This window comes from Sabethes cyaneus, chromosome 1, assembly GCF_943734655.1.
Source record: "Sabethes cyaneus chromosome 1, idSabCyanKW18_F2, whole genome shotgun sequence".
NCBI lineage: Eukaryota > Metazoa > Arthropoda > Insecta > Diptera > Culicidae > Sabethes > Sabethes cyaneus.
In genome coordinates this window covers 114,057,094-114,079,002 of record NC_071353.1, presented here as the reverse complement: position 1 = coordinate 114,079,002, position 21,909 = coordinate 114,057,094, and the positions used below count along the sequence as shown (strand labels likewise).

The 21,909-nt window shown below is 43.1% G+C and overlaps 1 protein-coding gene across 3 annotated transcripts in view; it reads right to left on the bottom strand.

Moving 5' to 3' along the window:
- Nucleotides 1–9,822: 9,822 nt before the first annotated feature.
- LOC128732944 (uncharacterized) overlaps nt 9,823–21,909 on the bottom strand; it is a 59,684-nt gene continuing 47,597 nt past the window's right edge. For all 3 annotated transcript variants that reach the window (XM_053826423.1, XM_053826422.1, XM_053826421.1), the window contains 2 exons: nt 19,789–20,309; nt 9,823–19,730 (listed from right to left, as the gene is read on the bottom strand). In XM_053826423.1, coding sequence (XP_053682398.1) covers nt 19,252–19,730; nt 19,789–20,309 — 1,000 coding nt within the window. In that variant the 3' untranslated portion in view covers nt 9,823–19,251. The remainder of the gene's footprint in view (nt 19,731–19,788; nt 20,310–21,909) is intronic.

Below are 21,909 nucleotides of genomic sequence, written 5' to 3'. Positions count from 1 at the left end.
ATAAGCGGATTGTCGCCGAAAAAGTAAAGGAAAAGTAAGTAAGATAATCATTTAATGAAACATACCGCATTTTGCACTGTTAATTTAACACTAGAGTGGCGTTTAGTTTAATCAACTTATGAGGTTGACTTATTTTTCCTTTTTCACTTCATTTTCCTAGAGCGAAATCGTGTGCGAGATTCGACTGTGATAATCGTGTAAATCCGGGTAGTCTAAATAGAGGCAAATGTCGCAATACATACAATTGGATCAAGTCACAGGTTTCAAAAAAAAAAATTTTTTTTCAAATGAATGAGATATTTTAGGTGAATTTTATGTTTTTCGAGATGCTGAGTCCAACAATGAAATCTGTTTTGTCTCTAACATATAAGGTACCCCGGGGCAAATGTGAATACGGGGTAAGTGGGAACGGAGTTCATAACTCACTTTAACCTGATTTTCTCGAGCGGAATTTTTCTAGAAATGAAAGATACAACTGTGACACATACATTAAACTTAAAGTTTATTTATAATTAGTAGAGCGTGAATCTTACGATCCGGAAGATATAAATGTCTGTTCAGAATTCCGAAAACTGCGGACACAGGGCCCTATTCTCACAGTCACCTCACCTAAATTTTTTAGGTGAGGTGACAATTTGCGATTCTTACAGTCACCTGGGTGACTCCTCTCACTTGGGTGACTGTACAAATCGAGGTTAGGTAAGGTGAGGTGACTTTAGGTGAGGTGACAGGAAAGTGAAAGAAGTGAGGTGAGGTGAAGTGACTGCGAGAATAGGGCCCACATTCCATTGGCCAGCGTTTGCGAAGATGTTTAATCTTTGTATTAGTCCTTTGAGTTCTTATATTGCATAATATAGCTCTAAGATGTTGTACATAAAAGAGTCATAGCCGGAAACTGAACAAGCGGGAAATCGGGCCTAATTTGCGCTTCGTAAAACGCTACGATCAGGAAGCATACGCCGCCGCACGAAGCTAACAATGTATAAAACCTTTATTAGACCGGTAGTTCTTTATGGACTAGAAGCCGTGACGCTGCTCACGGAGGACATACGCGCCCTTGCCGTGTTCGAGCGGAAAGTGCTGCGGACGATATTTGGCCGAGTGCAAATTGAAAGCGGAGAGTGGCGGAGGCGTATGAATCACGAGCTACAGGCACTGCTTGGGGAGACTCCCATCGTACATCGAGCGAAAGTTAGCAGGCTACGGTGGGCCGGACACGTCGTAAGGATACCGGACGACAGTGCGACGAAAATAGTCCTCTTCAACAACCCCACCGGCACCAGGAACAGGGGGGCCCAACGTGCACGATGGCTCGACCAGGTCGAAAGCGATTTGCGACTTCTGAGACGACTAGGAAATTGGCGATGTGTGGCCCAAGACCAAGTTGAATGTAGACGAGTGCTTGAAACATCACGAGCCACCCCGGCTCCATGCTGAAGAAGAAGAAGAAGCCGGAAACTGAAACAAATAGTTTTTATGGTCGTTTTGGATTTTATTTAACTGAATAAAAACTTTTGGCTGTTTGCAACATTTATGTAGTTTGATTAGAGTAAAATGTTGCTTAGAAAATTCTTGACCGTTTGCTATCATTGACTCATTTTTTAAAATTTTGCGAGTTGGTCTGGTCTGATTTAACACCGACCATATGATATCGCGGCAAGCAATCGAGTTGAGCAGGCGAGTAGAGCAGTCCAATCAAGCAATCGAGTCAAGCAGTTGGGTCGAGCAGTCGAGTCGAACAGTCAAGTCGAGCAGTCTAGTCGAGCAGTTAAATCAAGCAGTGCAGTCGAGTAGTTGAATCGAGTAGTCTAGTCGATCACTTGAGTCAAGCAGTCGAATCGAATGGTTTAGACAAGCAGTCGGGTTAAGTGATTAAAACGAACAGTTGAGTCGAGCAGTTCATTCGAGCAGTTGAACCGAGTAGTCCAATCCAATGGTTTATTCGAGTAGTTGAGTCAAGTAGTCGAGTCGAGTAGGCCAGTCGAACAATTGAATCGAGCAGTTGAGTCGAGTAGGCCAGTCGAGCAATTGAATCAAGCAGTTGAATCGAGCAGGCGAGTTATGCAGTTGAACCGAGCAGTCGAGTCGAGCAGTTTAATCGAGCAGCTAAGTCAAGTAGTCCAGTCGAGCAGTTGAATCGAGTAATCTAGTCGCGCAGTTGAATCGAGTAGTCTAGTCGAGCAAGTCGGATCAAGCGGGTCAGTTGAACAGTTGAGTCGAGCAGTTCAGTCGAGTAGTCCAGTCGAGTAGCTGAATCGAGCAGTTAAGTCGAGCTGTCGAATCAAACAGTTAAGTCAAGCAGTTGAGTCGAGCAAAGGTTGAGAGGTTGAGTGGCTAAGTCGAGCAGTTAGGTCGAGCTGTTGAATCAAACTGTCAGTAGAGTCGAGCAATAAAATCGAGTAGTCTAGTGGAGCAGTTGAATCGAGCAATCGGGTTGAGTCGAGCAGCCGATTCGACTAGTCCAATCGAGTAGTTGAGTCAAGCAGTTTATTCGAGCAGTCGAGTCGAGTAGTCGTCTCGAGTAGTCCAGTCGAGCAGTGGAATCAAGCAGTTGAATCGAGCAGTTGAGTCGAGCGTCGAATCGAACAGTGGAGTCGTGCAGTCTAGTCGAACAGATAAATCATGCTGTCTAGTTCAGAGCTGCCATAAATACAGATATTTGTGCATGCATAAATTTGGGACCCTACCGTTTTCTCCGGAGTATTTAATTTTCTCGATCTAATCTTTTAAATAAGATAAATAGTTTATGGGCTACTTTAAAATTCAGGAACATTTGTAGAGCCAGATATCACAGCAACTGAAATAATTGATGGGTCCCAAATTTATGCTTGCATAAATATCTGTATTTGTGGCAGCTCTGGTCTAGTTAAGCAGTCTAATCGAGCAGTCCAGTCGAGCAATTCAATCGTGCAGTTAAGTCGAGCAGTCGGGTCGGGTAGTAAGTCAAGCAAATGTGTCAAGCAGTCGAATCGAGTAGTTAAGTCGAGTAGTCCACTCGAGCAGTTAAATCGAGCTGTTCAGTCAAGCAGTCAAGTCAAGCAGCAGATCTGTCCAATCAAGCAGATGAGTCGAGCAGTCGAATCGAACAGTTCAGTCTAGCAGTTCAGTTAAGCAGTTCAGTCGAGCAATCAAATCGAGTAGTCTAATCGACCAGTCCAGTCGAGTAGTCTAGTCAACCAGTTGAGCAACCGAGCAGTCCAGCAGTCGACCAGTGAGGTGACTGAGAATACAACCCATTGCTACGAAAGCATGACGTCATGTCAGGGACCTGTTTTTAGTTACCGATAAGCCTCTTATGCCGTCCTGTCAGAGACCTGGTTTTCGGTACAGACATAAGCCTCTTATATAAATAGAAGACTGGCTTTCCAAACACCAAAAATGAATAAAAGTCCATTCCAACGTTGGGCGATATTTTCAATTTACGTTGTAAGTTGGATGTACCTTTATATAAACGATGTTTTGGTAAAACTACATGTGTTTCAAACAGTGAGTAAACATAATTAGTGTATCAACGAGTTACCTACGAAAACTAGATGTATAATTTGACAAACGGCATTGAATATATGGGTCCAAATGATAACGGCACGTCCGTCAAGTGGGGCAAGTTGGACATATTAAAAATATTATGCCTTAGCACAAAGCTTCCAGTTTTAAAACATTTTTTAGATGTACTACCGACGTTTTAAGTTCAATTCCATAATATTTATTTACCGATATAAACTTTAAAATCAAACCGAAAAGGACTGAACCAAGGGGACCCAAAAAGGAAGTTCATTATCATGGCTTATGAGGGAGCAAACAGTTTGGGCACACTCTGGCGACACATAACCCATATTATGTGGATCTGGGAAGGCAAAGTTGACATAATAAGCTAAGTTGCAATTGGAAGTGACACAATAAAACGTTATAGCTATTACGGTGTAACTATTTCTTACGATAGTTTCACTATTCGCTCTGTCGTATTATGCATGGTAGAACAAACAGATCATAAGCGTATTTACGAACTATTGAAAAATGGTTAGTCACTAATTTCGTCTCGCAAGAATTGAATACAGCTACAAATTCAACTATATTGCGTTAGAATCTGGCGATACTGAGTAATTATGTTTTATATTAATTACTAGCCGATTGCCCGATCTTACTCGGGCCCCTTTATCCCTCAAACACTTGTACATCTGTTATTGTAACAAAAATTCTCATAATGCAGAAAAAACAAAACCCTTTGCGTCACTTGAATGTGTCTACTTACTCAGTTCTTTTCCCCCATGTGCCCCAGTTGTCACCCAGCACAACTGTCGGCTCCTTCCCAGTCATCCCCCTTCTGTCGCGTAAGCTAATATGCACCTGGAAATCTCTCTAACGAAAGAAAAACAAAGCCTTTTATCCATATATTCCTCCTCGGTGGACCCCTCCCTTACCCACCATCTTATCTCTCATCCACTTGCAGCAAACCCCTTTTACTTTTTTGGATCTCCACCATCACCAGCCCACACCCTTATTAGGGACCCCCCCTCTTGTCATACCTTATGTCAAGAACATGTGTGCTTGATGAAGAACTGCGCCGTCCAGGCGTTTTAGAGTTAGCCCCCCCTCCCTGTTAAGACCTCCTCCCCTGTTAAGGCCTCTTTTTTATCAACTCCCCAGTGCTGATTTCTTTATTTCGAGGAGCATGTCTGCCAAGTTTAGTGGAGAAAGGAGACCTTACTGAATGCGGTAATTGGCGTGGCATCACGTTGCTCTGTACTACTCTCAAAGTACTCTGTAAGGTAATCCTCAATCGGATCCAGGAGAAGATCGACGCTACTCTCCGGCGGCAGCAAACTGGATCCGTGCTGGCCGATCTTGTGTAAACAATTTCACAACGCTCCGCATTATATTGAAGCAGATCAACAAATTCCAGGACTCGCTTCTGCTGGTGCTTGTTGACTTCGAAAAAGCGTTCGACCGTCTCAATCACGAAAACATCTGGGACGCACTTAGGCGTAGAGGAGTTCCAGATAAGCTAGTCTATCTCATCGAGGCTCAGTACGAGGCGTTTTCATGCAAGGTTTTGCACAACGATGTCTTGTTCGACCCTATAACGATTACTGCTGGTGTGAGACAGCGCTGCATTTAATCACCGCTTCTGTTTCTCGTCGTTCTGGATAAGATAGTAGTAGCAACAATTGGCAATAGACCAAAGCGAGGATTGCCTTGGAATCCTCTGACAATGGAGTAACTAAATGACCTCGACCTAGCCGACGACATTGTCTTGCTCGCATAACGCCGAAACGATATGCAAAGCAAGTTAGATGACCTCTCCGAGAGCTCCCAGGCAATGTAGCAAAAACTAAGTCTATGGTAGCGAATACTGACAATCTCACCAACTTCACAGTAGCGGGACAACAAGTTGAGCAGGTAGACGCCTTTCAATGTCTTGGTAGCCAGACAACGCCCGATGGTGGTACCAAGACTGATATAGCCACACGGATCAGGAAGGCCAGGGGTGCCTTTGCATGTTTGCGAAACATTTGGCGCTCAAACCAGATTACTCTACGTGCGAAAACCCGAATTCTGGCTTTAGTTTTCAGAAGGTCGCATAATCAACCCTTTTGCATGGATTATGCGACTTTTTGAAAACTAAGGCCAGACTTTTTAATTCAAATGATATCCGGAATGCTGCATGCCTGCGAAACGTGGTGCGTCTCAGTAAAGACAACGCAATCGCCAAAGTCGGTGCCTGCGATATATCATTCGAGCCTGGTGGCCTGATAACTGGATATCCAATGAGGAGCTCCATCATCCATGTCATCAACGGCCGATAGCAACAAAAATTCGTGAACGTAGGTGGAAGTGGAGCGGATACACCTTGAGGGAAGGAGTGAACGAGGTCTGCAGAGAATCCGTAGAAGAGGTAGACCCAGAGGCTCATGGCGAAGCAGCTTAGCCAACGACACCCGGGCTGTAGACGAGAACCTGTCCTGGCGACAGGTAAAAGCCATAGAGGACAACCGTGAGCAGTGGAGATCTCTGATTTCATCCCCTTGTTCTGCCGGACCGGTGGCCATGGACACATAAGTAAGTAAGTCTCAGGAGAGATCGGCAGTTCTACGTCCCGAGTTTCCACTCCATAGCCTTTTTTAGACGCGTGGGTCTATTCCGAATCCAGTTCCAGTCCGAATTTCTTTGTTCTTCGTTCACTATTTTAGTTTTTTCGTGGTGGCTCGCAAAGCCTGCTACACATACCCCCTGTTTAGCCGGAGGACCAAGGAAGTTCGAAAGAGCCGTCCTTCACTGTCAGAATACGATCTAGGCTTTCATCGAGGTTGGTTACCCGACTTCCAGGTTGCTCGTATCCCGGCTGGTACCACGAGGACGTATGCCAACAAGTGCGCAAGGCACCGACGGTACGCATTATTCAACCGTTTTCCAGCCAATGACCTCTTCAATGCAGTTGCTCTTTTCCACTTGAGGAAACGGAGACGGTGGTTTGACCACGTAGGTCTACGCTTTACTTTAGTTTTGGGAACATACGCACAAAACGACGTTAATTTGGTCATTAAGGGCCCACGACTCTCGTATGAAGATGATCTTAAAATGCACATCCGGATCCGCTCGACTGACGACTGTCACTTTCTTCAAAATCAACTCGAGGTCTTTGTCACTTGGCGCGACATGAACTGTATGATAGTGAACCCGGAGAAGTGCTCAGCAATCACATTTTCCTGTAAGAAACATCCGATCCTATTTGGTTATACGCTCGAGGCTACAGTAATTGAACGTGTTTCGCACATTAAAAACTTGGGCGTTATCTTAGATTCGCAGTTAACGTACAAGCATCATATCTCGTATATTGTCACTAAAGCCTCAAGGTCCTTAGGCTTTGTCTTTAGGATCGCGTAAATTTTTTCTGACATATACTGCCTCAAATCGCTATACTGTTCGCTGGTGCGGTCAGTTCTGGAATACTGTTCGTCTGTTTGGAATCCTAACTACAACAGCACAACAAAAGAATCGAGTCCGTTCAGCGTCGATTTCTTAGATTCGCTTTGCGAAAATTGTCGTGGAGAAACCCGCTCCGTCTTCCCAGCTATGAAAGCCGCTGTCAACTGATCGATCTAGAACCTCTCCGTGTTCGTCGGGCTAGCTCCAGAGCACTGTTTATCGCGGATAGCTTACAAAGGGTGAATTGACTGCCCCGCGCTGCTGGGACAGATTAACATAAATGTTCAACCACGAGCGTTGCGGAACAATGCAATGTTGAGATTGTCACCTCGTCGCACTAACTACAGTATGAATGGCGCTATCGGCGGTCTGCAACGTTAATTTGAGTAGAAGTAGTTTAGAGTGTATTGTTTACACTTTATTTTTGTCGCGGTCAGTTTTTCTAAAATTAGAAAAAATGGCGTCACCCGAAAAGCAGCGCCACGAATTTATTTTGCGCAAGCACCTGGAAAATCCTCAACTTTCTCATCATGAATGGCGAGACTTACGTCAAGGCGGACTTCCGGCAGCTCGCAGCTTCACCGTCCAGCGCAAGTTTGATGTTACGGAGGAAGTAAGGATGCAGAAACTGTCCTAGTTTGCCGAGAAATACATGATTTAGCCAAAAAATACATCATGTGACAAATGGAGTGCGCCGTTCGTGACTACCGGGACTGTAAACGGGCAGATTTACCTCAAAGAGTGTCTACAGAAGCATCTGCTTCCTCTGTCGAAGCAACACGAGGACCCTACGATCTTCTGGGCGAATCTATCTTCGTGCCAATATTCAAAGGATGTATTGGAGTGTTACGAAGCCAACGGAGTCACTTTCGTACTCAAGGACATGAACGCCTCCAACGCTCCGGAACTAAGCCCCTTGGCATATTATGAAGCGGGTACTACGGAAGCATTCCAAGGAGATCAAGTCTGAGGAAGACATGAAGAAAAAGTGGATTTCCGTACAGATGAAGCTGCAGCTATGCTGTACAAAACTTTTGGAGTGGAGTTAAGCGTAAGGTGCGAGCATACGGTTATGGTATTGAAGTTGAATGAAACAAATATGGCAAAGGCTGACTAATGAGTTATATTTAGTTGTCTGAAAGTTTGAAAAGGATCGGTTAATTAGGTAATTTTCTACAGCGTTTCTTCCGTGGTGCAATTTGATGTGGGACACCCTTTATAAGAAAGACGTTTAAGCCCAAGGCTTTGCTTTTTTTGATATGCTTTTCAATTGCAGTAATGGACCTCGAGATATCAGGAGGAAGGTAAACGACACCAAGGCAAATGGTTTGACAGTCTCCAGCAATATGAACCCACAATTTTTCCATCTCACATCCCACCTCTATAGAGGTTCTGGAACAGCTAATACGGTTGGAGACGACAATCAGTACACCAGCACCTCTCTTTTTCCCAGAGCTTTCGGGATCTCGATCGTTACGATAGATATTGTAGCTAATTCCAAATAGCTGAGGTGAACAAATTTGGTCATACAGCCAAGTTTTGGTGAGGATAACAACATTGAATTCCGTGTCGCAAACCGAGATAAAGACGTTATCAATTTTTGTGCGAAGACCGCTAAAGTTTTGATAGAATGTACTGATTCTAGTGCTGTCAGCGTTCTGCAACACGGGGGTACAAGAGAGCGGTGAGGCATTAAATGCTTTGGTAGAACATATACTATGAGTATTTTACCTGACAACGTAGGGTACTTCTTTAGTAATTCTACAGGTTTGCGAGTAATCTCTAATGGGTCCTTTAGAAATTGTTGATGTTGATTGCTATGTCGAGTCGAATAGTCAATCCTCTGCCGGGCACGTTTCAAAATCTTCATGTTTAGTGGGAAATCGCTGCTCCAAGCACAGGAGATATCTACTTGGTTTTCGTCAAGAACGTTTCGTCGTTTGAATTGAATGAATTGAAACCAATTGAATGGTTACCATTAACGCACTTCAAAAATAAAAGACATAAGAACCGAGAAATTATTCGCATTTTTCGTGAATTGCACAAGTTTTAAAACTGCAGAATCGGGTGTTTTTCGGAGAGCTCTGTTTTCGCAGTTTGTAGACAAATTCAGCATCATTCGGACCATCACATGATCTCGAAATCTTCACAGTCGGGTTTTGACTTTTTGAATCCCGTATTTGTCAGCAAGTTTTTCGCTAGCTTTTGGCACCTTTTCGCAGCCGCAATCGACGTGTCTGTTAAAATTTAGCCTCGCCCTGCACTTTGAAATTATCGTGTGCTCTCTAACGATACGATGGTCTCCACCCAATGAAAACCTCCTTGCGCTTGCACGACATCAACATTTCAATCTTGAGGTGTGCTATTTGCATCCCTCCCTGCATTTAGCTTCTAATGATGGTTATCGATTCAGTCGCCGAAGTTTTCACCTGTTCCAGGAAACAGGTGTTTGTTAGTACTCATAGAAAATCTCCCAATTCTTGTAGCAGCTTTCCAAGATCAATATTTAATAATCAGAGGAGGTCTTTATATCATGGAGCGTTGGCCTTCCAACTGGCACTGCCAAATGTGCATTCCTCTTCACTTTTGCCTAGATGCATTATCGGCTAGTTCGGTCACTGTGTGATCCACTGTGATCTCCCTTACCTAAACCCAAACTTCCGCCTGAGCGCCATGGTTACCCGCCAAGCAAGCGTGACATTTCTTATGCCCTTATGATATATCGACGACTGGTCAGACTTCCTTCGCCAAATCCTTCTGCTTATCAATTTTACTGGCATTTGTTTCCGAATACGTTGGAGCGATAAAAGGAAGCTGTTATGGTTGAGAAATGAATTTTGTGGGTATTTCTTTCGTAACAAACAGCTTAAGAACGAACCGAATTGAATGTATGGGTGATTGCATTTTTCTGTACTCATTTCATCAAATCCACTCTTAATTTTTTACTCACTCTTCCTCTATCATACAACCTTCTCAAAAGCATCAAAATAATGTGATTTCACACGTTTGTGAGTTTTGTATGCATGTCATCTGCAGTTTAGTTTTGTTACATATACGCAGTAATTTAGAAATTTCTCTTTTTTATATGTTATATCTCATTAAGCCTTATTTAGTACATCACTACCAGTTTACTAAGAGTCTATTGATATTGTTGTTTGTGTCTGTGGGTGCGATTCATTTTTGTTCTTGAGTGCTTTGTGTTGTGTTACGTTATCTTTTACCAGGGGTTTTTCTGTGTTGTGTGTGTGTGTGTTTGCATGTGACACGAAGGGCTATTCTTATTGCAATGTTTCGGTTCAAATGATCCGTCGTAATCACTTTCACTGACCAAACAGCGTTAGCGATGTTAAATACTACACTTTTTTCTGTTATATACGCTTTGTTTTAATCAACAACTCCCACGTGATCGTATGATATAATATGGCGGTTTGTAGTTATATATATTGTTCACTTATTTCGTAGATAGGCATCTAAAGTGAAGGACCTATAAACAACAACAATCTCACTACACGGCTTTTAGATGTGATTGTTTCACTTCAAATACATTGAGTTTATTTTGTTTTCTTTTTGTTTCAAAGAATAAGTACGTTGTACATAAGCATTTACGAATTTTTTGTTTGTCTTTCATAGTGAATAACGCACCACGCAAAATGGCTGAGGCCATAAAATTTATATTTATTAGAGATTACGTGTTTTTTTTATATGTTTTATTTCCGAAACTTGATGATGAATACTGACTTTTTTCTTCGCGACTTGTTCTGCGCACGATTTCTTCTTAACACGAGATGAACGTTACTCGAAACATAATCGGAAGCTATAAATAAAGTGAAACATAAAATTGCTATAATTTTTGATTATATGGGGGAAAACAACGTGTAAAACTTATTTCTAACAGCAAAAACCTGGTACATGTACGAGAAAAACAAACCCTAAAAAAATTTCTTATGAAAAATAAAACGAAACCAGCATTTTTGACGAAACACCAAGCAGCACACTGTTAGTTTCGAGCTAATATATAATACAAAATGATTTGGTTTTGTGGTGAACGATTGCTATAAATATTGTCTGGTTTTATTGAAATCTTAGCTTTCCTCAAGATGGCATAACCAACAACCAAAGGTTAGAACTTAAAAAAATTTCAATTTCAATTTTAAAACAACAAAAGAGGCAACAATTTATACAAGCTTGCAAGCAACCTGTTCTCCAGCTGACAAGTTTTAAAATACTTTTAGTGCTTGCTATTCCGATACGTACCAAAAGGTGTAGTTGTTCTGTATACAGGATTTCGGCAAGATATTCAACAGTTCTTCGTTACCCACAGATGTTTTGTGTTACTGATTTTCATTTACAAACTTGCCTTTATGTTTTGTTTTGAAAACGATGACATGCCTACTAGTTCGTAAATTGCTATTTATCTGAATAAAATGATAGTAAAGAACGTAAAACTTTGGCCATTCGAAGGTGCGTTTTATATCAACCAACACTCAACTTAACAAAGCTTATTCGAGGGCAGCAAGCGCCGTCTCATCCGCAGCAGGGTTACCAACCAATGGCTCGCTCATTGACGTAAAGTGAATTAATCAGAATTCTAAGTAACCCTGGCAGAAATTAGACCGTATGCTGACGGCAACGAGAGTTCTTTTACGAACTGTCGACAGTCTGTAATTCATGTCAGGACTGGCTTAAAAATAGGCCTCTGATTTCCAAGCTCCAATTATCCAGCATGGAACTCCAAACAGAGGGGTGAACAGCCTCTGGTAATGGCCCTCCGACAAGACATGAAATTGGGAAAAATCCAACAACCCTTCCACCAAGAACAATATGTTACAAATAACGTGTAAGAATTTACGAAATGAAACAATCGGCAAAAAATAAGGCGACGGAACATGGACTTCGGTTGGAAACTCGGATTGCGAAGGGTAACTCTAACAACGAGGGTATGCAATGGAGAGAGTTACCCGGAAGCAGCTCTGACACTCTTAAGCCCCTACCTTCAAATCTGCTTATAAAGCTCTTCCGTATCCTGCCACAAAAGACGATCATTAAGACTGTCGCAATGATTTTTTAACCCGATGCCCTTCTGGCAAACTAGAAAAATCCTGTTCTGTAGACTGAAGTCGTTAGCGGAGTCCTTCGCCGGTAAGTACCAAGCTGGTTTTCGTAAGGGTCGTTCCACGATGGTTCAGATGTCTAACCTGTGTTAGTTACTAGACAAGTTTCGGGACTCGAATGAACGCCTTATGTTTAAAAAGTCCTAATAAACTAATAACAACAACATCAACAACAAGCTCCGGGAGTACAACTTGCAGACTCATCATCTGTTTGTTGACTTTAAGCCGGCGTACGATTCAGTCAAACGAAATGAGCAGTGGCAGATAATGCTAGCACATGATTTTGCGACAGAACTGGTTCGGCTGATTCGTGTGACACTGGATTGGTCAAAAACATGCGTCAGAATAGTGGGTGAAACCTCAGCCGCTTTAGTGGCGACGTTGGATGGACTGAAGCAAGGGGACGCACTCTCTAGCCTTCTATTCAACATTGCCTTGGAAGATGCAATACGAGGCGCAAAAGTGGAAAGAAACAGGGCATTCATCACGAAATCTCACATGCTTCTTGGTTTTGCGGATGACGTCGAAATCATCGGAATCAACCGTAGAGCAGTGAAAAAGGTCTTTAGGCCTTTCAAATGGGAAACAACGAGATTGGGGGTTACCGCTAACTCCGCCAAATCGAAGTAAATTCTTGCTGGCAGGGAACGTGGTATTTCAAATGGTGTTGGTGCCGAGATAGACCTGGATGGGAAACGATATGAAGTAGTGGAGGAATTCATATACCACAGACTAACAGACGTAACACTGAAGCCTCATTCCATCGCCAATAAAAACGATCATTTCAAATGTTCACTTAAGCCAAGACTCAAACAACAGTCGCTGCGCGAGAACGCCGCTCGCTTGCACTGGCGCTGTTGTCAGATAATATACAAGGAAATTTATAGTATTGCTAAATTTATACCAAGCTGCTTTGCGTAGCGCAAAGACTGCACTAGGTGATGCTAGTGTTTTTTCCAAGTTTTAGAGGTGTCATTGAAACGATGTTTTGGTAGAAAATTTGTTCGAAGTGTTACGTCTGTTAGTCTGTGCATATACCTTAGTACACTCGTGACATGTGACAACGCCGTAAGCCGCGAAGTAAAACGACGAATTGCAGCCGCGAATCGATCTTTTTGCGGATTACGTAGCCAGCTGAAGACCCGTAATTTGTAGTTCGGGATTTTTGAGCGTAAAATTCTCTGTTCAATATGTGGTGGCAAAATGGAAAATAGACTGTGGCGCCCAATGGATGTGCGCTGTCGAGGATGATGCACATTCAGCTGGTTTTCGAGGGGATTTGAGAACGGTAACTCAGAACCGACCGTACTGGAGAACAAACGCCGTCTGTTTTGGAGTGACCACCGGAAGCCTCACTCGCGGGATATGGGCTTTAGGTCCCCCAAGTAGTACACGTGCGATACTTTTGCTTATACTAACTTCTTAATAACTGAAATTAGTCAGATAACAGTCAGTTCAACTACTTTATAACAAGTGTCCATCTACCATCTACCAGGGTACTGCATCTGACAACTTATTCGTAACAGAAAACGAAGATAGGAATCGATCAGGATTCTTTCTTACAATCTGTAGCATGAAAACATGGACTTAACTCTTCACCAAAAGAAAATTTGGCTCAATTGGCCGCTGAAGCACGAAATACTGGGACTGAATGACGTCCGTTAGTCTAACACCGGTGAATAATTTCTTTTATTCCGCGCAAGTCTTATTATATTTTGGTACACGAGGTAATAATGCAACTTGGGAACAAGGAATTGAATTCTTGTCGAGCCGAGGTGTGCACCTGGCCATGATGACCCGATAAGCGATAGGATAAATGTCATCAGATGCAGAGCACGGGTGACAAACCTTTCGATGACCCAGCGTTACGTCCCAAATGAATGTAGGTGACTTGCAGGAGAAAGAGTTCTTACAGTCAGCTGAACAGTGTGGCCGAGAACGTCCTATTTAACATATGCATTATAAAACTGATTTTATCACAAAACAGCGTTATCAGCTGGCGAAAACAGTCCAGCCACTACGCTTGGTGCTTAATTCGTGCTGCCAGCTATACTCCGAAGCGAAGAAGTTGGACATCGTGAGAAACTTCGTGTCCTCCGGATACAGCATCCTACATTTCCTTCCAGAAGGGAGAAAGACGAGAGCGTCGAATGGCCTCCCGAATGGCTGCGCAACCGTATGGTGCATGAGAAGCGGCAGAGAAAAACCGACAGCAAGATGACCTCATCGCTCCACGCATTGGACCGGGAGGTCGGAGTAACCAACCAAACCAACATCACCCAGAAGGAGCGGCTGAAAATGTTGATGAAAAACTTCTTTCCGGCGAAGCGCGACGTCGTGGTCATAATGTATGACGAGATCTTGACGCTGAACGGCAATGGCTGGCAGGGGATCGGGTACTTTTCGTCCCCTATCAATGAGGTAAGCAATTCTCGAAGTTAGTCTTTTTATGGCTGAGGATCAGCGAGAACAGGATGTCCAAGCAACTGTTCTTTTCTTCGGGGCTTGTGGTGAACGGGGAGATATACAGTACGAAGTACTTGTCGGAAGTTGACGCCTCCATCAAGAAGGATTCTGCAAAGGAGGACATGGCGTTTTTCCGGACCTAACCTCGGTCCATTATGTCAAGAGATCGTTGGAGGATGTGGACCGGCTGAAAGTAAACGTTGTTCCAAAGACTGGCAACCGTCTCATCGTCCCCCAGCTACAGCTGATATAAAATTTTTGTGCGTTTCTCAAACGCAGGATCTACTCCAATAATTTCATGGTCAAAACAGAGAAGCAACTGTTCGCCAAGGCCACGAAAGAGCCGAAGAACATGCCGACATCCATCTTTTCATCGGGCATGGCTAAGATTTCGGCCAATCGCTATAAGGCTGCCCAGTCGACGTCGACACATTTTTGTAGAAAGCCTAACAAACGTAGAATTTAAAGAACATTTGTTTTACCGAGTTTGTATTTTTGTATTTTGTTTTTCAATCGCCAACCGAAATTAAGCATTTTGTTGGGGTTTTCCAGATAACCCAACAGAAAACCTAATAGACTACATCTGCATCCGCCTAACGCGGAGAAGGATTGATGAGGTACGCCTGCATGCCACTCGGGTCGAACGACGAATGTCGGTAGGATGTTCACCGGCTGAAAAACCCTAGATGAAAGGTACCCCGAACCTCAGCAGTACCATCTGGCGATAATGATGAGGAACAATGGACCGACGTCAAAAACGCCTTCGCCACAACGGACAACGAAACCACCAGCAGGGTGCGCAGTTCCCGCAGGGAATGGATTTCAGACGGTCAAAAACTGGAGGATGGTCAATGAGCGGAGAAAGATGAAAGCCAGCACTGAGTAAGATAGCAGGTCGTCAACGATATACTGAGCTGGAGAGGGCTGCTAGACTCTTGTAGACGGTACAAGGTCCAGGGTCAACACCCCCTGCTGAGGAGGAAGAAAGGGCCGTAGCAATCGTTGGACCGAACAAGTATCACAGGTCAACCTAAACCCAGCAGTAGAGTCCACAGTACTTCACATAAGTTGCGTCGACTCAAAGGTATCGTCGTTAGCTGAAATTCAAGCAATTCAATTCAAGCAATCAAATGTATGGAGTCTAGCAGAACACCAGAAATAGACTGCATTTCAACCGAACGCTGATACAATATCGTTAGTATTGTTGGAATACTCCAACCAGTACTAAGCGATAAGCGTCGATTCGCTGTGAGCCAATGGTGAGTTACCGCTAACCCAAGCGCACCAGTTCGTGCGCATTTGCGTCTATAATTAAACGTCAGATGCCATATCGGTCAGTAGGCATTCAAATACCATAATCATTCTATCTCGTGAACATAATTATAAATATTTAAGACACGTGTTACAACTAAAGTATACAAAGTTGATTCGTGTTATCCGTCAAAACGAGAACTTCTCCCGGCAACGAAGCGATCATCAAATTATCAGTGTGTCAGCGGATCATTTCTAACGGCAAGGAAAATCTAGAAGCTACCCACTTTTTTTTTCCATGTGTGGACTCATTACTGCGACCAGTATAGTTGATCTATTGTAATATCGCCCGGGTGTTTGCTGTATGACCTGCACTGCATTTCTTTTTGCTATAATCGCTATTGAGTGAGCGATATGCTTATTAAATTTTATGCGTGCTTCAAAGCTTAATCTACTTTACCCACTTATTCCTCGCTGCCAGCACTATCCCATATTATAGCCGTCGCTGGCGAGGACTCATTCGTACCTCTGACCAGTACACTTAACTATAGGAGGGACATTTGCACTGTCAAGAGGCTTCAGAGGGTAAATATAGAATTCAGCACGAAGGAAGGGTAAATGGAGGGACCTGAGAATAAACCCATGCTAAAGTCACTTGACATCGAATGGCTTGATTCTACTAAGATTCGAACCCACGACCACTCGCTTGTCAAAGCAGACTCGGTAACCTTGCGGCTACGGAGCCCCCCTACCCACTAGCTACCCACTTAGGCAGTTACTCTTCCACTCCGCACCATGCTCTTGCCGGGCATCGACAAAGACGGTTCTTCAGCAATATCTGGAAAGTTCCCAAAAATGAAGACCTATCTAAATTTGAGGCCTGGCACGGCATCATGTGGCTCTGTATCACCCTCGAAGTACTCGACGCCACCCTCCAGTGGCAACAACCTAGATTCCGTGCTGGCTTTTCATCATGTATGGATCATCATGGATCATGGATCGCGACGCACCATATAATCTTGGAACTAATCAACGAGCTTCAGAACTTCCTTCTGTTGGTTCTGGTGATGATTTCGAAAAAGTATTCGACCGACTAAACTACGAAAATATCTCGAGAGCACTTAGGCGTAAAGCAGTCCTACATAAGCTAATCCTGCACGACGGCGTCTTGTCGGACCGTATGAGGGTTATTGCTAAACTCAGACAAGGCTGCATACTTTCACCGCTACTGTTTCTAATCGTTAAAGTTGTCAAATTATTCATTAGAGCACACTTGATTATCTCCCTGTCAGCTCTAAGGCAGGAGGTGTCATAGACAAAAACCGCAAAAAATACTAACAACCCATCCACATTCATGGTGATGGGACGACAGGATGAGGGATTGGAAGCTTTTCAATATCTTGGTAGCCGAACAACGACCGACGGTGGTTCCAAGACTGATACACAAGGACGGGTCAGAAAGATATGCGGGTCTTTGAAATGTTTGTCACAATCGGGACTCACACTTGGATCTCCAAACCGGAACTTCATCGTTACTGACACTAGGTGGACACTGGCCAGGACACTGAGGTGAATCGGACATGACTTGAGGAGAGGAGCGAACGAAATCTGCAGAGGGTATCCGACTTCAATTCGCAGGGACAGTTTAGAAGAGGTAGACACGGAGGCTCATGTTGGCGTAGCGTAGTCAATTGGCGGCAGCTATGGAGAACTTGACTCCATCGCTTTGTTCCGCCGAATCGGAGGACGTGGAGACAGAGGACACCAAAGTTCAAGAAGCTATCCGGCCTATTGGGTCTGATCGATTTTTCGATGGATCGTTGAATAGTTGAGGGGCCACCTTCCGCCGGTCCACTCACTATTTGTCTGATTACCTATGAACCGTGTTGGGCACCGCTAATTCGCTAACCGACCAATCGAGAAACGCTAATTATACTTTGTAATTTATACTCAGACTAGCCGAATCGTTGCTGATCCATAATTCCAAATAAAGTGGCGATGTATATTTTAAAACTAATAAACTGTAAAGCATTTTATCCATTATAATATAGGTTTCCATCATAGCGCACCGTCGATTGTGGGTGAGAGATGAAATATGGAGAAGACGATCGAACTGCACCATTTGTTCGGAGGATCATCCATCATTTTCACCGTGAAGATCGGACGACTGCAGACGGTTGAATAAAGGTACCTCTCACTGAAACAACCCAATAGAAAATTGTTCTCGATACAAGATGGTTCAACCAACCGGAAATCGTTCAATCAGTCGACTCGACTGATACCGAAATACCTTAGCCTGAAAACCGTTGCCATCGACGAAACCGAAGACTCCAGAACTCAAGACTGAGTTCTGTAGTCTTCGACGAAACTCTAGCTAATAAGAAATGTGCACGGGATAGCACATTAAATTGTCTACTAAATAAATTCTACAATACTACAATGCATGTCCAAAATCCAGTAACTTACACTAATTGCCATTTGGACGAATTGTGTAGGATGTTATTTAGCTCGCTAATAACAACCAAAATTTCGTAGTAAGATGACAAAGATAAAAATTTCATTGGAAAATTAGTTCTTCAGTGGCGAAACAGAGGTTGTCCCAATTGCCGAGCTTAAAATCGAAAGGGAAATTGCACTTTACAGCACCATTTAACTTATATGACTGTTTAAAGACCTAATTAATAATTTAGCTTTTCTTTTACCAATGGGGTACAAGCAAGTTTGTACTATGAAATCTTAATGTTTTTGTTTTTAAAGCAACATTTTCGTTATAATTGATATTACACAGTGAACTGTCTATTTTAAGCGGTAGCCGTATTCTACTACAATTGTTATACATTTTTCGGCTTTCTTACTGATTTGGAAACATGATCATCAAACATTTTATCGCATTACAAAAAAAAACTATGGCCAGGAGTAAACTGCTGTATAACTATTTTACGATTACAACTTAAATAACTTAAGAAACTGTACTATTTGAGTTATTTTTCACCAAACGTCATGCAGAATAGAATCGGTAGAAAACCAAAAGCACGGACGTTAATTAGGTTAGGCTCAGATGGAAACACCCAATACGATGAACCAGTTAGCTCGCGGGAAGGCTTTGCTATGGAAGCAACGAATAGAATAACAAATTTAAAGCTCTGCCTAATACTAGGAAATAAACTTTGTAGCTCAATCTATTGCATGGCCATGCGGCTCTTAGTAACAATTTAGTACATAAAACATTATCGCACTGCGATAGATTTTTGATTTTTGTTGACCAAAAATATGTCAAAGCAATAAACTGCAAAAAAAAAATAAGAAAAAATACAATATAAACGGTGTTATACATCACAGAACTCAATTCTGCACATTTCCCTTAGCCCTTAGCTCTCCCATAATGACAACCAACAATGTTTCAGTTGCCTAAAATTGCTGTCACTAATCAAGGATTAGCGCATAAAATGCCATCGTCATTGCGGCAAAAAGTTCAACCATCCAAGCTAACTAGGGGGTTTCACTTTTTGCGCACCTTAAGCGAACCGGTAGCGGAGGAACTTTCCTGCGCACCGATTCCGCCGGTGGAGGGAATTTTCGTTCCAACCATTGAAGTTGAAACTCCGCCGCCGCCTGCTTTCCGGTTTAACGAGCTACTGCTGAAGGTGTTTCGCGTCAGGCTGGTCGTCGGAGTGCTGGCTGCCGAGGTAATACTCTCGGTACTAGCTCCCTTCGATTCGGATGTCGCTTTCACACCACCACTACCCGTCGCCACCGGAATACCGCTGGCGGTCGTTCCCGATGCTGTTCCACCGTTTTTGCGCAGCACCTTACTGCCCTTTTCGTCCTGTTTTTCTTTCTCTATCTTTGTACTACTGCGAGATCGTTTGTTACGTTTGATGACGCTGCTGTTGCCGGCCAGACAGGTCAATTCCAGATTAATGTCACCATTGTTGTTCTTTCGATCCTCTCCGTTGAGTGGAATTGATGCGGTCGAAACTGGAATGAAGGCATGTTTCATAGAACTTTATATTGGGTTGTCTCAATTTATACTAACCTCCATTGCCATTTAGGTCATCAGTCGCCGTTACAACGGCGACGGAAGTGTTGGGAGCTGTCGTACCGATCAGTTGCGGCGGAGCCGTTCCTCCACCCGAGTTTCGAGTCCGTCGCGTCACAGGTTTGTTAAGTATCAGCTGAATGGTTGTTGAATCAGGGTCGTCCTTCTTACCGGTACCGGTCGAGGCACCATCGGCTGTCATGCTGGATCTCAAACGGGCCGAGGCTGGTATTTTTGAACGTCCTCTTTTGTAGGTGATGATGTTCGGTATGTTAATGTACTGATAGTGATGATGGTAGCTTTCCAGGCTATTATTCCGTACCGTCCGTACCGACGCGCGTGGTTTCACCTCGTCCTTCACGGTTAGCTTGATGACGGTGGGGTTAGTGGAGGTGGCGGCCGATGTCGTGTTTGTGCCGGTGCCGGAGCTCGGCTGGGTTGTGAGGATGACCTCTGCCATAGTTTGCGAGTTTTTCTTGTTCTTTTGTTGCTGGATCTGTTGGCTGGCAGCGACAGACCTGTAAAGGTTGAAGCAAATGTTGATTGCTGTTTTAAAGTGTTATTTTACTGGCTATCGGTAGGATTTGTAATCCTAGAGCTGTAGTAGTGTGCCCAGACATAAACAATAGGTGGGGCACTCGCCCTCTAAGAAGAATGTTTTAGACTGGAAAAACTAACTAATCGTAGGATTGTTATTATCACCAATATACCAGCCAGTCCTCCCAGTTGACTTCGAGGTATGACGCTGGCCTAATAAGCCAGTCGTCGTATGTTCGAATCTCGACTGGGAGAGGCTGTTAGAGTCAATAGGATCGTAGCAACTGGCCCTGCAGTTGTCCTGCACTCTAACAGCTGGCTGCGAAGTCTGTCGTATAAAAACAGAAAGTCAAGTTTCGTTAACGGAATGTAGCACCTAGGCTTTGCTTTGCTTTGATATACCAGCCAATCAGTTTGAAAACTCTGATTAGTTTGAAGACCATTTTCTTGGGTTTTGCGTTCACTTTCCATCCGTTTATCCTCTTTTATCTCGTTTTCCTTTTTTCTATTCAGTGTTTCCTGTGTCATTGTTTCGGTTTTCTTGGTTTCCTGTCCATTCTTTCTTACTTTCAGTCCTGTTTTTCTTTAGGATTTTTACTCGTTTTTTGCTATTTTCTTTCCCGTTTTCAGTCATTTCTCCACTCTTTTTTCCTTTTTTCGGTTCCAATTTTCGTATTTTTTTAACTAAATGGGGCACTAAACCTAACAAAGATATATCCTTCACGTTTTTCGTCTTCGTCTGTGTCTTTTCTTCTTTTTAATCCTCCGATTTTCGTCTTGTTTATTCTGTCTTTGCCTTTCTTTACTCTCTTCCCTCTCCGGATTTTCTTTTTCAACTCCTGTTTTCGTCATTTTCTCTTCCGTTTCACTCAATTTTCTCGTTTTTTCCGTTCCCATTTTGGACATTTCGTCTGTTGGTTTTCTTTTTCCTCTCTCGTTATACTTCTTTCCCCTCCCAGCTTCTTTTATTTTCTGTTCAGAATTCCCTTTCTTGTGTCATTCTTCCCCTTTTTCTCTCACATTTTACCTTTTTCACTGGTCGGCCCGCTGTTTCCCCTTACTCTGTACATTTTCTGTTTTCTCCTGTCCCTTTTTTCGTCCTTTTCTTCCTACCTTCTTTCTCTACTCCATTTTTCGTGTTTTTCCTCTTCCGTTTTTCCTTATTTTCATGACCGTTTCTCCTCCTTTCTCGTCTCGTTCTTTGTCATTTGCTATCCCGTTTAGATTATTTTTGTTTTTGTCGGAAGATTTGACCACTGCGATCATTATTTTGATCTATTGTGGTTATCGTTTTTCGGTTCCGGTTTTCGTCATTTTTGATTTTAAATTTTTTTTCTGTCCCTTTTCTGATCCATTCTTCCTCTTGTAAGTGTCCTGCTTTTCCTCCTTCTCTGTGAAGTTTTGTTTATCTTTTCCATTTTATCCCTTTTGTATTCTCCATTGTTCATTCTCCATTCCCCAGATCCCGTATTTTCTTCTTTTCGTTTCGTCTTTTTCCCTCCCGTTTTTGCTCCTTTTTGTCCCGTTCTTACTCTTTTTTTGTTCAGCGTATTCTCATTTCTTTCTCGTTGTTTTTCGTTT